The sequence below is a fragment of the Natrix helvetica genome (assembly GCF_964273705.1).
Source record: "Natrix helvetica genome assembly, chromosome: 2".
Classification (NCBI taxonomy): domain Eukaryota; kingdom Metazoa; phylum Chordata; class Lepidosauria; order Squamata; family Natricidae; genus Natrix; species Natrix helvetica.
In genome coordinates, this window is record NC_138552.1 from 147,035,076 (window position 1) to 147,051,496 (window position 16,421).

Consider the following 16,421-nt stretch of genomic DNA (forward strand, 5'->3'; position numbering starts at 1 on the left):
TGGCAGTAAAGAGCCTGCAAACTCATAACTCTGTTGCCATCTAGTGGCTAGTGAGACTTTTCAGCTCAGATCTTGTAATATTCAGCTGTGTTGTAGTTGTTATATCAGCGCTATGACCGTGATAGGGGGGGGGGGAAAGTGCCGTAAGGGTGTATGCTGAACAAGTGCAAAAGCTTGCTCCTGGTGCTTAAATGTGCTGCTTCAGATGACAGGTTCGTGCATTCTGGCAGAGGATCTTTTGGGAAACAGAACTCCCAAGGAATGAGCCTTGCCTGGAAACATAGTGACTTATCACACTGGCTGATGTGTCACAGGGCGATGTCCCCAACTTCTTTTTTGGTTATGTATGCAGAGAACTACTTTAGCAAGACTAATATTTATAAACTTGAAGTGAGAGAGCACCTGGCCGTCTCTAGGTCAACTTGGAATTCATTTGAGCATAATAAATTCTGGGGCACAACACCTTAAAAAATCCATTGCTGGATCTTTACATGATTGGGACCAATCAAATAATTACAACCCCGCCCCCATCTTTGTATATTAAGCCAAAGCCAATTTCTTATATTGGGACCTAAGTCAAAATCAGATAGATGATAGATCGATGACAGATAGGTAGATGATGGGTGGGTAGGTAAGTAGATACATACATAGATAGATAGATAGATAGATAGACAGATAGAAATTGAATTCAATCAATTTCCTTAAGGAACATCTTTTGCATTCATATAAGTATTATTTTCCATAAATAAAGCAATACAAATAATATAGGAAATCTTCCGTCATAAACATTTTCAGAAATAAGTAGCATATCATTTAATTGCTATTTATTTTCATAAACATGAGGTATTTCAAAGTGCTATAAAGATGCAGCACTAAATGTACATCGTTGGAAGAAATTAAACACAGAACTTTGCAATTACCCAGTTCTATGCAACAAACATTAACAAATACATTAACTGGAAGAAACAGGCTAGGAAAAAAAGGCATATATAGTAAATTTCTTTACAAAAGTTTTCTTAGTCCAAAAAAGTGATAAAGTAATATCTACTCAAAACTTTCCACAACCATTTTCATACGAAAATATAAGTATCAAATTTAGTTATGTATCAGCATCATACTAAAGTATACAGGCAGTGTAAGAATTAGTACAGTACATAACAGAGATTAACAATATATTTGTATACAAAAACATGCTCCTCAAACATTGAGGTATTACAGTACTTAGGTATGAACTTCCAGTCTAATATTGGTAGCAAAAGTCACCTCTCATAACCCAAGACGTGTACAAAAGGCAAACGTGTATATGGTATTTACACAGGTGGTTCCCTTCCCCCTGGGTATAACATGGTCTTGCCCCATAACACCTGTAAAACATAAGCACCATTAAAATGGAATGAATGTTTCCAACTCAACTGGATGTCATAAGCAAGTCCCAACACTCACAAAATTGCAAGAACAACCGACAGTTCCAAGATGAAACACACGAAGCCATTCCACCATGGTTTGGCAGTCTCTTCAACTCCAGAGAAGGATACCCATCTGATCTCCTCTTCAGGTATAACAAGGTGGTGTCATCTACGCAAGAGAAGGGATTGAAAATAAAACCAACATTCTTAACGTCAAAAAAACATAGCTCTCTTTAAGGAATCAAAAATGTGCAAAGTGGCAATAGCTGTCCAGATCAGACAAATATATAAAGGTCAGGTGTTTGTTTGTTTGTTTTCAACCCCCCACGTTAGCAAGTCTGCATATGTTCTAATTTTTTTATCAACTGCTGTTGCCTGATTTGGAGTTTTTCCTTTTCCAACAACAACTTGTGCTCCTCAGCCTGCAGGGAATGGACATACTCAGTGGCTTTTTTCAAGATGACCACTTTGGCAGCCTTCTCGTTTTTCACCAGTTCGGGCACGTGGTCCCTTAATGTCAGAAAGCTCGACCTCAGGTCGTTACGCCGCTGCCGTTCCAAAATGTTGTGGTTGCGTCGGCGCTCGCTGTCTTCTGAATCCGAATTGCGAGGGCTGGAGCTCTTGGGCTTTGGTTGGGTCACTGGCTTTGCTGGACGAGGCGCTGCTTCGTTTTTTAGCTTTTTGGGCGGAGGCACATCTTCCCTCTCGATATAAGGGGAAGGCGCAGCGTAGTTGTGCTGCTGGTGGATCGGGGCGCAGCGCTTTAAGATGACTTCATTGGGCTGAGTTCTCACTGAGGCAAAGGCAGTGCCGTTCTTGGGACGCATTGCAATGGTCAGGGTGGTAATAGCCTTATAGGAGGAAGAGCGCCTCTTTTCCACAGTGACCACATCGATTTCCTCCTCCTCCTCTTCTTCTTCCTCGTCTTCATCTTTTATTGGAAAGACAAAAGGTCAAGACATTAGAACTCCAGGGAAGCATACTTAAGACATTCTGCATTAATTAACAAAGGCCAATGGATAAACTCTTACGAATTTTAAAGCAGGAAGGACAGGCAGGAGAAGAGCATACAGAATACAATTTGCATGCCCAAGCCACAGATCCCATGCATATATGCCGTCAAGCTGTCAGTAAAGGAGACATAGTTGGAGATAGGGAAGATATTCAGGCCAATAAGTAAATAAAATTACAATCCAACTGGTTATAGGATAAAAAGAACATAAAGTAAACCCTCAATCTGATTTTTATGGAATTGTTCTTTTGAATTGAACTGCATGGACAAAATTGATTCACAAGGCAGATATATTACATTCATTATATTATATGAGAAGGTTAACAAGCCTTCTCATTCACATACTCATTCTCTCTCTCTCTCTCTCTCTCTCTCTCTCTCTCTCTCTCACACACACACACACACACACACACACACAGGGGAGGGGGGGAGAGAAATGAAACATCTCCTGGGACCCATTCCCATTTCTTTGAAAAAAGGGCTAGAAAACTAAGCAATTGTTCTCTCTGAAAATGCAGAGTGGTCCCAGTTGTTCGGTCCCTTTAAGCCAAAGTTCTGGTTTATTGCCAAGAAGACAGCTGTTAGGAGGAAGCCTTCTTGCTGAAAGCTGTCAAGCCTCAGACTTGAAGGAGGCAGTGAATCTTTTGAAACAGGAGGCTGATCGTCAAGTTTATGATTATGGTCATATGGCTCCTCTCATTTACAGACAAGAAACTGTTTATTGTCACACTGGATTCTCCTTCCCACTCCACCCCCTGAGATTATAAGCATTTTGCTGACTTTAAAGCCAGCATTCTATGTTTTATTCCACTAAAATCACCCCAAGCCTGCTAAAGCCTCAAATAATTTACAGAGTGTGTTCCTTTCGAAACCTTATTAAATTGTAAAGTTCAAAGTTAAATGACTAGCAGAAGTCATTTTTGCTGAAAGAAGCCTGTTTTGTCCAATACTCGAGAAAAGTACCATTTTGGACAATAATAAATGCAGTTAACGGCTGCGTGGTGCTCAACATCATACTGCTGTAAGCTTTTAAGATAGATTTCATTCATCCATCAACAATATTCAAATGTCTTGTAAGGGACAAAAATACTGGGTGAGTCCCATAAGTAAACTTTTTTTAATCCCATACTCAGCTGGGAGAGAAAAACATACTGCCATCTACTGGCAAGGTTTTGCAACACATCTAGGAGGAATCTAATGAAAGGTACTCATGAAAAGTCTATAGGGCTTGTGCTGGTTTTGAACTTTAGACTATTTTCAAAAACACAACTGGACTATAATCTACATCATTTCCTTATCAAATCTGTGCAGTTGCATTATGTGTTCTGCCTCTACCCAGTTCTGGAGGGCTTACTTCATTAATGTTGGCTCAGTTTCACCCTACCAGCATTTTAAACCCATACAATTGCAGAAACATCTTACTCGGTTAACGGAAGTTTCCTTCCTTGCCCACATCTGTCCCATTGCTCCTTTAAATCTGCATCTAATAAAATTTGCTGTTCTGCAATGGATAATTCTCTCTGCAAACAGCAGCCACCAACTTCCTTCTCTCCTTTTAGACTCAGTTGTCAAACTCACCCCAAAGCCACTGCGTTCTCTAAAATTTATATTCTTCGGTGGATACTGCACCATTACTTTTTTGTAGGGCAGTGAAAGCTCAGTTTAATCTGGCTACAGAAAGAAATGGCAGAGTAAAAGAACCATGTTCTCCCCATATTCCGTAAGGTCCCTGAGAGACAACATCTCTTAGGCCACCAATTTCCTGCTGCCACCTTTGTTGGAAAAGATGCAAAGTGCCACTGAAATCCCACCTATTATACTATGATTGTATTGGTCTATGAGTCCCCATGAAATCTCCCCCCAGCGCTCACACATAACAAAGGATGTGGTTATTTACCAGAATCACTGAGTGTGTCATCTCCCGAGCTGTTGTTGGCCCGGCTGTCATTAGTTATACTTGGGTGGTGGCTGCTTCGGGATGCAGGGATGGCCACCCCTTGAGAAAGGCCACCGCTGCCGTTCACGCTCACCCGGGCGCCTGCCACTCCTCCTCCTCCCAAGGAGACCGGGGCTGGGAGATCTCGCTTCTTAACGGGGAAAGGGAAAACCACGGCTGGATCCACACACTCCGACACGGAATTGTTGAGCTCTGCTTGGCTGCCGCTATTGTTTCCAGGGCTGGTTTTGGAGGGGAGAGCAGCTGGGGGAATGGCAGAGCCAGCTGGGGCAGGCGCTCCAGCTGTTCCTCCTTTAGTCTGTGCCTTCTCGGGGACTGCCCTTTCCAGCTTATCACTGGTCCCGAAGCCACTCCACATACAGTCCTGAATAATGATGGCGTTGAGGTTGCTGCTTTCTCCCAAACCCATTTCGAAGGAGTCTCCTCCATCGCCACTGCCCCACAGGTCAGCTTCGGGGGGCAGCAGCAGCAACTCGGATGCCCAGTCCAGAGGATCGCTGGTTCGGTATCCCCCTAGAGCCGTTCCCCCCCAGGTCACGGGGGCTCCTCCCGGGGGGTTCTCCTGCAGACCCGCCGGGCTGGGAGACAGAGGGGGCGTTGGCAGCAGCTCAAACTTTTTCCAGATATCCTCCCCCGGAGGAGCAGAGTCAGGACCGCATAAATAAAAATCATCTTCATCCGGGTAGAAGCAGGGCTGCAAAGAGTCGAATTCGAGATCGGAATTTTTACTGACCATCCCTGGCATCTCCGCAGGTCACTTCAGTCGGGATCTTGAATTAGGATATTACAACCGAAGAGAGAAATGTTTGTTTCCCACCGGGTGAGAAAAGACACTCCTTCCTAGCAGAACCTGAAATTAAGCGGGAAGGAGGGGGGGGAAATACAAATTAGATTTAAAAGGCAGGAAGGTGACACCTACTCCATGTAGATCCATCACGATAAGCTTCTTTTCTTTCCCCCATCAACCTTTCAATGAAAAAGTCTGAAGCCCACAGAAAGAAACACTACCCACATCCTACTGCTTGCTTACTTACTCACTTCCAAGAAAGAAAATGCGGAGAAAAATCTGAACAAGGACCCTTGAAAGGGCAGAAGCCTCCACTCCCCCGTCTTCAAGAGGGCTTCCCAAAATATTCCTCCAGCATTTGCCCCGCAGAGAAAAAAAAGCCCGCTGGCTTCTTCCAAGCAAAGTAAGAGGAAGTTTCTTCCTCCTTTTGTCATCCGTAGTCTATGCAGGAGAGGGAAAAGGAGGACGGCGGCGGATGTTTAAAAAAAAAACCAGGGAGGGGGAGAGAGGCGCTCAGGGCTACTTTGCAAATTGCCATTCCATTCATTCGCCAGAGCGCTTCCAGAAACCCACACACGCAGAGATAGAGGAGGAAAAGCGGGGGGGGGGGGGAGAAAGAGGGGCGGGGGGCGGGAAGGAAAGGAAGTCACCCAGCCAAGCAGCATTATGCAACAGAAGGAAATTCACACACGCGCACCGCGCCACTCCACCCGGACCCGGGTAAAAACAAAAACACCAACACCTTTTATAAGAGAACTGGGAAGATTATTATATTTTTTTCACGTGCAAAACAGCACAAAATTACACGCGGAAGCGGGGAGGGGGGGGAGAAGAAAAGATGCCCCCGGGATGAAAAAGAAAAGGGGGCGTCCCTTTTACACACACAGGTTACTTTTATCAAAAGGAGGAAAGAAAAAAAGAAAGGCTGGCGATTTCCCCCTCCTATCCCATTGTTCCCAGTCCCGAAAGCCCCAAAGCCGTACTTAAAAGACACACTACTACAGCCGGCCGGCCACCACCTCGCCTCCCATCTTCCTCCTCAGGATTCGCGCCTAGGTAACCTCGTCGTTACAAAGCCTCGAAGTCTGAAATAAGGCTGGGCAACTTTTGCTCCGCGCCAGCCGCGCCAAAGAAGACGACAAACGGAGGGGATGGTGGCACGCAAGACAAAAACCGGGAGGGCGATGAATGAAAGAAGCCAGCTTGGGGCATTGTACGGGCCCGCCAGGTTCACAACCGTTGCTCAGAAATTACTCAGAAGCCACAACAACAAAACAAGCGCTTTCTCTTTTTTCACCCCATGGAGAAAACGCGCGCGCGGATCCACACAAACGCGCGCGCGCGCGCAAAAATCTTCTCCGAACAGCAGCCGCAATCCCAGCTGCTCTCGGTCGCTCGCCTGCCCCGCCCCCCATCCCTCTCACTATTGTACGGTAGTCTTACTCTCCCGTTCAAAAGCCGTATGAATTGGCTAGCAAGACATTGGGGCGCGGGGACAATGTGTGTGGGTGTGTGTGGAAAGCAGAGAGGAGGCGAGGAGAAGCCGCGCAAACATCTGGGCAGATGCAGAAAGGTTCTGCCCACCGCAACACCGGGGAGAAAGCGGCTGTTACTCCATTGGCTTCCGATGAATGAAAAAAAACCAAGCAAACGCGGATCGCCAATGCTTCCTTTCCTATTCCGAGGGTGGCACCGATCTCCCCGATCCTCTTTCTCTCTCTCTCTCCCACGCCCCCCTCCCCAAATTTTCTTCCTTTCCCCAAAGGTTACGTTGCATCCTCCTTGTCTTACCTCCCGGCTGGCGGCGACGGTGGTTGCAAGGCGGAGGGGCGGCCGCGGGGAAGAGCAGAAGGGGCTTGAATTAATGCAGATGGTCGTCTCGAATCGAGGACTTTAAAGAGCGCCAGCAGCCCAATCGCCGCCGCCTCCCCCCCCTCCAGTGTTTTAAAACCTCTGCATTCCCCCTGCGCTTGCAGACAGATGACTGTCACTAAAGGGGCTTTGAACCTCTTGTATATTATTAACTAAAAAGAAAAAAAATTCCTAACACACCCGAGGAGGGGGGGGAAAGGGGTGGGGGTGAGCGAGCGAAAAAAACTTAACCCCACCTCCCTGATTTCCATAGAACTAGAGCCAGGGGAGGTGCCAGGCATTTGGCGCCAAAAACACACACAACCCCCCCCCTTTTTTTTTTGCTACTGCCTCTTTTTTTTCCTTGGGAAGGAGACGGAGAGGCTTGCAAAAGAAAAAAGAAAAGAAGAGGGAGGGAAAAAAAAGAGGAATGCAAAGTGCCGCGGTTGCACTCCCCGCTGGGTTTACTCCCGATGCCACCGGCTGATCCGGGGCGGGTTCGCGCACTTTGCGAAGCCGCTGCCCTCCCCGCCTCCCTTTCTCCCTCCCCTCCCCTCCGTTTGCTGCAATGGCAACCGCCGAGGCGCTTGCCTTGCCCCCGATCCTGGCTCCGGAATACCCCGGGAGGGAAACCCCCTTGCAAAAAACAGTGCCCCCCCTCCTGTTGCAGCCGAGGCTTTCTGCAGGGGGAAAGCGATCCCCGGGTCACCCCGCCTCGTCTTCATTTACCTAAATGGTTTCCCGTTCAGGTTTGAAATGTTTTAGCTGATCTTAAAAAAACAGGAGGAGGCGGAGGGAAGCAAGACCAGATGGACGGGGATAGGGCAGAAGAAGGACCCTAATTACAGAGAGTTGGGGAGTCCCGGGTGCGAGGAGTAAACGGATCTAGAATTGCGCCCGCAAAGCGACACTTTCGTCCAACGGGCTGCCCGAAAGGCTCAGACGGGGAGTGAGGTGTGTGCATGTGTATGTTTGTGTAGGGGAGCTGCCGATTCATAAGCCCGATTAGATAAGCTTCCTCTGTTGTGTACATCCTTGGTAAGACACACACGCGCGCGCGCTCCCCCCACCCCGCTACCGTCTGGAAAACAACGCTTGCACGGCGCCCCGGCTTTGCTCTGCAAAAAAAAAAAAAAAAGCGACACCTTGCGGATGTCCTCCACCACCCCCGGTGGAGGAACGGAGCCGGGGCTGAAGATAGATTAAGTATAAAGGCGGCCGCGGGTCGGTGGGTGGGTGGGTCGCTCTATTTTCCTCCTCCCCCCCCTCCTTGAAACGTTCCAGGGGTTCGCTTGTGCCCCGCTGTTCAAAAGAGGAGTGCGCAAAAAAAAAAAGAAAAGAAAGAAAGAACGAAAGGGGAAAAAAAACTTTAAAAGATGGGTTTGAGGGAGTCAAAAAGTTGCTAAGCCTTGATGAAGCCACAAGAAAACTCCTTGGTGGGGGCATCTGAATAACTCTTGAGTGTGTGTGTGTGTGGGGGGGAGCAGTTCCAATAATAATACATAGGCCAGGAGGAAAAAGTGGACAGGTCGAATCCAATTGAATTAAAAGCAACTTGATTTCCCGAAATGTATCATTCCTCTCAGGGCATTTAATTATCCCCATTATTATAAATCGGGGCAACTTTTACATCCTTGCTGGAGGAAGGGCCTATCCTTGCTTTCACTTGGGAGTTCTGGTGGCTTGGCAGGGGTGGTATTCAAATTTTTTTACTACCTGTTCTGTGGGTGTGGCAGGGGAAGGATACTGTAAAATCTCCATTCCCTCCAGATCAGCTGGGACTCGGGAGGCAGAGAATAGATGGGGTGTAGCCAGTATTATGTTCTCCGAACGACTCAAAATTTCCTCTACCAGTTCTCCAGAACTGGTCAGAACCTGTGGAATACCATCTCTGGTCTGCAGCCCTGGCTGTGGACATTTCCTTGGGAGTAAACATTGTGGAAAAACTTAGAGTTGGTCTTTAGAATTGATCTGCGTAAAGCAAGAGTTGCAGATTTAAGGCAGCTCAGTTTGGCGTTTAAAACAGCAGAGTGAAAGAGTGGAGTTTTTATAAGAGGGCCACATCCATGAGAGTACTTTAAAAAAAAAATCCTATGTACAGCACCAGACCTCAAGGAATCGAAAGCCATGGATAAAGGACGTCCTCCGCAGTTTAAAACAAAATATTGCCATTAATTTTGACACCAAACAAATCTATACCTGCTATTCGAACTGCTTGAGCAAAAACACTTCTGTTAGCTAACAGCACTACTCAATCCAGTTGTTTTACATTGAAACAGCTGGAGTTGCTATAGGGCGATCGTGATCCCGAATGGAGTACTTTACAGCTAAGAAATCTACCAATGTGTTGGAAGCTAATAAAATGTCATTTCTCGCTTCTGCTGTAGTTGAAGGACACTGGTGCTCCTGATTTAAAGCCCTGGATGATGTGCGTGCACTTTCAAGGTATAAACTGGCCTCATATAAAGTGACTGGGAAATTTGGGCAGCCAAAGTTTAACTTCTTGTTTTGAGACTTGAGCTTTTATTTTATATTCATTTATAATTTTACCATTATTTGATACTTTTTACTTCATTTTGTTAATGGCTTTTGGTTTTTAAATTTTGTATTTTCTTGATCTCTCTCTCTCTCTCTCTCTCTCTCTCTCTCTCTCTCTCTCTCTCTGTGTGTGTGTGTATGTATGTATCAGCACAAATATATATATATATATATATATATATATATATATATATATATATATATATATATATATATATATATATATATATATATATATATATATATATATATATATATATATATATATATTTTCGTAGATTTTCACGGGTGTAGGTATGCTGGTTTTGTTGTATTCGGGTCTTTTCCCGTGTAAGGTTGAGATTGTCTTTGCAACGTTTCGGCAGGATCACACCTGCCATCTTCAAGCTGTGGGCTTAAAATGGGAACGGAGCTGCCGTCTTTCTGTAAGTCTTGGTGGGAGGGGATGGGGTGGTGGCTTTGTTTCAGTAAGTGGAATGATTGGTTGTGTGGTTGTATCATGATTGGTAGATTGGTGCTGATTGGTGCAGGTTGTGTGTGCATTGTTGTTTTGTATTTTAACGGCTTGGGTGGTGGGTGGTGTTCGTTTGTTGGCTAGGGCTGGTTTCCAGATGTTTGGTAGGCGGGAGGTATCATCACGTTTGTTCATGCTGTGGGGGTGTTTCTCTATTTCGATGGCTTCCATGATTATTCTCTTGTGGAGGTATTCTGTTTTGGAGATTAACCTGGCTCCTTCAAAGTTGATTTCGTGTCCTGTAGCTTTAAGGTGCTGGAAAAGGGAAGAAGTTTTTTCTTTTTTTCTTACTGCATTTTTGTGTTCTGTGATGCGTGCATTTATTCTCCTGTTTGTTTGCCCTATGTATATTGCTGGGCAGATTTTGCATGGTATTTCGTAGACTCCTTGGTTTTCTAGCTGGATTTTGTCTTTGGGGTTTCTTAAGATGTTGGCTGTTTTTTGGTCAGTGGTGAAGGCTGTCCTGATATTGTGCTTGTGGAGAATTTTGCTGATTTTATCTGTGGTGCCTTTGATGTAAGTGGAGTGAGTTTTGTACGTTTGAGGTGATGGATTCTATACTCCAAGACCCTGCTTACAAACCTATAAACACAGACCCCACCACCTACCTGGAAAAAACCACCAAATCCAAAATAAAAGCCTCTGCCATCAGTGAAGAGATCCAGCAAAGAATCATCCCCAGAGAGAAATCTTCCAGATGCCCCAAACTCTATGGACTCCCCAAGATACACAAAGAAGGAACACCACTCAGACCCATAGTCAGCTCCATAGGCTCACCTCTACAGAACCTTGCCAAATTCCTCGCCAAACAACTCCAACCCTACGCAGAATCCATCACCTCAAACGTACAAAACTCACTCCACTTCATAGAAACAATAAAGAAACAAAACTTACAACCCAGTGACCTACTTGTGAGTTTCAATGTCATATCCCTCTTCACCCAAGTGCCCATAAAAGAAGCCTTGACAGCCATCCAGAAAAAACACAACCCCCCTAAACACATCCTAGACCTGACCAACCACTGCCTAACCAAAACATACTTCATCCATAATGGACAAAGATTCAAACAGATAGAAGGAGCACCCATGGGATCACCCCTCTCTCCTGTCATTGCAAACTTATACATGGAACATTTTGAAACCAATGCCTTAGACAAATCTGAACACAAACCCAAACTCTGGCTTAGATATGTTGATGACACTTTCGTGATTTGGCCACATGGAAAAGAAAAACTGGACAACTTCCTCACACATCTCAACAACCTACACCCCAAAATACAATTCACCATGGAAATAGAAGCAAACAACCAACTTCCCTTTCTGGATGTCCTAATCTACAAAAAACCCAATGGCTCCCTAGGACACACCATCTACCAGAAAAAAACACACACCAACCGCTACTTAAATGCACAATCCCATCACCACCCTGCACAGATCAACTCTGTAGCCAAGACCCTCATCTCCAGAACCAAACGCCTAGCCGACAAAGACCACCTGAAAACTGAATTACACAAACTCACAAATGTATTAATCTCCAATGGATTCCAAAGAAAAACAATCACCAACCTAATCCAAAAGGAGACTCCCCCCAAAAAACAAGATACAGAACAGGAAAATGGCATCGCCCTCCTCCCTTACATCAAAGGCACCACAGATAAAATCAGCAAAATTCTCCACAAGCACAATATCAGGACAGCCTTCACCACTGACCAAAAAATAGCCAACATCTTAAGAAACCCCAAAGACAAAATCCAGCTAGAAAACCAAGGAGTCTACGAAATACCATGCAAAATCTGCCCAGCAATATACATAGGGCAAACAAACAGGAGAATAAATGCACGCATCACAGAACACAAAAATGCAGTAAGAAAAAAAGAAAAAACTTCTTCCCTTTTCCAGCACCTTAAAGCTACAGGACACGAAATCAACTTTGAAGGAGCCAGGTTAATCTCCAAAACAGAACACCTCCACAAGAGAATAATCATGGAAGCCATCGAAATAGAGAAACACCCCCACAGCATGAACAAACGTGATGATACCTCCCGCCTACCAAACATCTGGAAACCAGCCCTAGCCAACAAACGAACACCACCCACCACCCAAGCCGTTAAAATACAAAACAACAATGCACACACAACCTGCACCAATCAGCACCAATCTACCAATCATGATACAACCACACAACCAATCATTCCACTTACTGAAACAAAGCCACCACCCCATCCCCTCCCACCAAGACTTACAGAAAGACGGCAGCTCCGTTCCCATTTTAAGCCCACAGCTTGAAGATGGCAGGTGTGATCCTGCCGAAACGTTGCAAAGACAATCTCAACCTTACACGGGAAAAGACCCGAATACAACAAAACCAGCATATATATATGGTTTTGTTGTATTCGGGTCTTTTCCCGTGTAAGGTTGAGATTGTCTTATAGGGTAAGGAGGAGAGCCTGTGGCTTAGTGGCTAATATATCTGCCTAATATGTAATACAGCCCTGGTTCGAATCCCAGTAAGGGTATGGCTAGCTGATGAGAGCTAAATAGCTTGAAATAGATCTATACTAGTCTCCCTTTATTTATTTATCAGCACAAATACAACACACACACACACACACAATATTAATAGCTGTTCTTTTTTAAAAAAATCATTTCTAGATATTGTCTCAGAATAATTAACAGGCTGGACAGAGACTTGGGTCCAGCAACTTCTTTTTAGCCTTTTTCCCCCTCAGCTTTTAAATCTGAGAACAGACTATTGTCACCAGTACATATTTCCTTTCCTTGTTATTCATGCAGAAAATCTGGCTTCCATGGTGAGAGACTTGACAGGTGCATGTAGCTTTGTGTTAAACTGCACACATTGCAAGACCATCATGTGTGTAGGCTGATGGTGTGATTGACTACTGTTCTGTGTATTTGCCTTTAAAATGGGAGAAGCAGTCAAATGTGTTTTTTTACATTTCTTCCTCATGATTGGTCTCTTCTTTGCCTGGAAGTCAAAAGCTTCAATTTTAAATGCATTCAAAGTTTCTTTCATTTGCAGGCATCTGCAACTTCAAACTGCCACATTTGCTCTTTGAATTAGAAAGGAAATGCGTAAGTCTTCCGTTTTTGTCTTAGTTTCACACACAAGATTTCTCTCTTAATTAGGAATTTTTAAGGTAATGTTGTGAAAATGATGGTGCAATCGTAGTAATTGATTCCATGTTTTGGTTTCCTCCAAAACACAGAAAAGGTACAAAGCCAGTTGAAAAATGTATGTCCTGATTAAAAACATGTTTTTTTTTAATCCAGCTTTTTATGAGAATGTTTCTTTGCTCTATGGTCTTCTGGTATTGTAATATATTCCCAGAATGCCACTGTGGTTTCACCATGACACGAAACAAAGACTACCGTGTTTTCCCCAAAACAAGACAGGGTCTTATTTTCTTTTGACCCCTGAAAAATGCGCTTGGCCTTATTTTCGGGGGGGGGGGGGTGTCTTATTATTTTTGAGGCGCAGGAGGCGGCAAGCATGGTCACCTCATGGCTGCTGCTGTGTTGCAATATTTTTGGGGAGGGCTTATTTTAGCCCATGCGCTCAAAAGCCCAATTGGGCTTATTATCGAGGAAGGTCTTATTTTCAGGGAAACAGGGTATTAAAAGTCTGGAAGCAAAGTTTGAGAATTAGTGTATTGAGATTGTCACATTTTTCTGGCAGCACTTAGTAAGTCACAAGATGAAGCATCTGGAAGAACACCATGCTGTTGGGATTTAAAAGATGAGGATAGATGTATCCTAACGGTCTGCCCACCGTGACCTATGACCACAATGGAACCAAACATTTCGTGTTGCAAAGAGAGACATTCGTTAAGTGAGTTTTGCCCCATTTTACGACCTTGCTTGCCACCATTGTTAAGTGAATCACTGCAGATGTTAACTTAGTAATGTGGTTGTTAAGTGAAGCAGGCTTCACCATGGACTTTGCTTGTCAGAAGGTTACAAAAGGACATCGCATTACCCCCAGGACACTGCAACTGTCATAAATATCCGTCAGTTACCAAGCGTCAGAATTTTGATCCCTTGACTGTAGAGATGCTGCAACAGTCGTAAGTGTAAAAAAGATCATAAGTCACTTTTCAGTGCTGTTGTAACTTTGAACAGTCACTAAAGGTTCTGTTGTAAGTTGAGGACTACCTGTACAATCCTTAACTTTTTTTATGGCACTTTACTATTTCCCAGAGCAATAAATATCCATTCAGATACAACTACAAGGATGAAGTAAAGATATCAGCAACATAATTGGGATGAGAGTAAAAAGAAATCCATAAGAGTTTAAATCAAATCTTTGATTTGGGAATCAAATCTTTTTCCTATCTGCCTAGCTTGGCCCCCTTCATCTGCATAGGCTTATCTTGGCATCTGCTTTTTGCACTCGGTGGATTACGAGTTGGCATGGATTTTACATACCTGCAGCTGTCACTGGATGCTGTTGGCTTAAGGGGGAAAATACCGTGTTAACAGTGGTGCAGATAAGGACAATTTAAGCCTGTCTTCATGGGTTGGGAATGTCATAAAATCAACCCACAGGGTGGGGCACAAAATGTGTGTCTTTGCTGAGGTTAGGTGCAAGTGGTGAAAGCCAAGAAGCTTGATGAGGCTCATTTCCCAGATGGCCTGATAATAATCCTTTTTTATAATTCAGTGTGACTAATATGGAATTCCCAAGCTTTATCTTAATTTGGTATATTGAATATATAAAATATTAGTGAGAACATACCTCTAGAAAGGGAAATAATAAATAAAATATTAGACTGTGTACAATGTGATAGACCCATGATGGCGAACCTATGGCATGCATGCCACAGGTGGCATGCAGAGCAATTTGTTAGGGCACGCAAGGCGTTGCCCTGTCAGCTGCACCAGCTGACTTTGGCCTTCACTTTGGCTTCATTTCAGGGAAGCCTCCTGAAGCCTGGGGGGGGGGGGGGATGCCATTTTTGCCCACCCCAGGCTCCTAGAAAGCCTCGAGCCTGGGGAGGATGAAAAATGGGTCCATCACATGCCAAAAGCAGGGGGAGGTCGGGGCACACACACACGCATGCGCGCAGGGCGGGTCACACACACAAAATTATGAGTGTGGGCACCCCAGCGCATGACCCCCCCCTGCACGCAATGGCAAAAAAGGTTAGTCATCCCTGTGATAGACTAACGCTGGAATTAAAAAACAAAGGAGAGACAGAATACTATGAGATTTGGAATAGATTTTACCAATGGTTGGATTTGAGGAATAGAAGTTGGAACGTAAAAGAACAAGGATTGAAAGAAGATGTAATATATGTATTATATTATGTAAATGTAACGTTGATAAGGGGTTAAGTATGTGTACATAATTAGTAATGTATGTGGAATGCATAAGATATTTGTGTTATACTTTATTTTTTTATAGCGGAGATAATGCCAGGATAGTTGCACCATATAGTTTATATAGAGACAGCTGGTCGGTTTGGATGCTACCGTTTTAAGCATATACTTTTGTAATTCTTATATGTATTTTTAAGTATAATTTTGAACTCATATAAATTACCCTGAATTTCAGAATGTATCGAACAAATTCATTTGTGCCTATCATTCTTGAATATGGGATTAATATCTCTACAGTTAATACCCACAGATAGCTTCTGTCCCCAGTAATTCAGCCATGATCCACATTGTTCAGAATTCAGATGGGAAGGTACCAACAAATTCTTCCCGTTTTATTTTATGTTCAGTTTTGATACAGATGGACAAACTTGCAATCGGTTCAGAATTGAAGAAGCTTCTTGGATGTGAAGTGAAATTTCTTCAAGGAGAAACAATCCAGTTGCCTTTTGGAAAAGCACTGTTGGAGCAATTATGACCTGGATAACTGAGAATCTCTATAGACATTAAGCTCTTGTGTTACCTGTGAAAAGCTAGCACTTCACTTAAGGCATACTGGAATCGACCAAGGAGATTCATGCTGTATTTTTTTCTTGCTGAAACCAGCAATTACAATATAATACAATAGTAGAGTTGGAAGGGACCTTGGAGGTCTTCTAGTCCAACCCCCTGCCTAGGCAGGAAACCCTATACCGTTTCAGATAAATAGCTAATTGTACTAGATTCAAGTTAAATTGTCCATGGTTGTCAAGAAGAATCCTAAGGACAGTCACAGTGGTATCTCTATGGGTAACAAGGTTCCTTTCTTGACCTGCTACTTCTGTTAAGAAGTTTTTCCAACGTTCAGTTTGAATCTGTCTTCCTGTTTTCTGTCTTGAGCTGTCCAGCGAGAGAACAAGACAAAGTTCTGTGTGACATCCTTTTAAATACTTGAAGATGGCTATCACATCTCCCCTCCGT

The 16,421-nt window shown here is 44.0% G+C and overlaps 1 protein-coding gene and 1 long non-coding RNA gene across 6 annotated transcripts; one reads left to right on the forward strand and one right to left on the reverse strand.

The window, feature by feature from the left end:
* Positions 1-807: 807 nt before the first annotated feature.
* Positions 808-7,163, reverse strand: MYCN (MYCN proto-oncogene, bHLH transcription factor). Of its 4 annotated transcripts, none has more exons than XM_081940040.1 (3): positions 6,954-7,163; positions 4,316-5,225; positions 808-2,337 (listed from the first exon to the last, which is right to left on the reverse strand). In XM_081940040.1, the coding sequence occupies exons 2-3, from the start codon at positions 5,118-5,120 to the stop codon at positions 1,736-1,738; spliced, it is 1,407 nt and encodes a 468-aa protein (XP_081796166.1). In that variant the 5' UTR covers positions 5,121-5,225; positions 6,954-7,163; the 3' UTR covers positions 808-1,735. The 4 variants fall into 4 exon arrangements, with proteins under 4 accessions (XP_081796166.1, XP_081796168.1, XP_081796167.1 ...); XM_081940042.1 differs by lacking the exon at positions 6,954-7,163 and adding an exon at positions 6,162-6,650; XM_081940041.1 differs by lacking the exon at positions 6,954-7,163 and adding an exon at positions 5,414-6,104.
* Positions 7,164-7,608: 445 nt separating this feature from the next.
* LOC309385963 lies at positions 7,609-16,105 on the forward strand. Of its 2 annotated transcripts, XR_014174318.1 has the most exons (5): positions 7,609-7,762; positions 9,401-9,458; positions 13,105-13,157; positions 13,762-13,914; positions 15,812-16,105. It is a non-coding gene; the product is annotated as an uncharacterized lncRNA (long non-coding RNA). The 2 variants fall into 2 exon arrangements; XR_014174319.1 differs by lacking the exon at positions 15,812-16,105 and having other exon boundaries at positions 13,762-15,626.
* Positions 16,106-16,421: the final 316 nt, after the last annotated feature.

What these genes read in the sequence shown, in the direction of transcription:
- MYCN (XM_081940040.1), bottom strand. Translation starts at nt 5,120, where the DNA reads ATGCCAGGGATGGTCAGTAAAAATTCCGATCTCGAATTCGACTCTTTG. An exon ending in TGACACACTCAGTGATTCTG is followed by an intron (nt 2,338 to 4,315) that starts GTAAATAACCAC and finishes TTCCAATAAAAG; the next exon opens with ATGAAGACGAGGAAGAAGAA.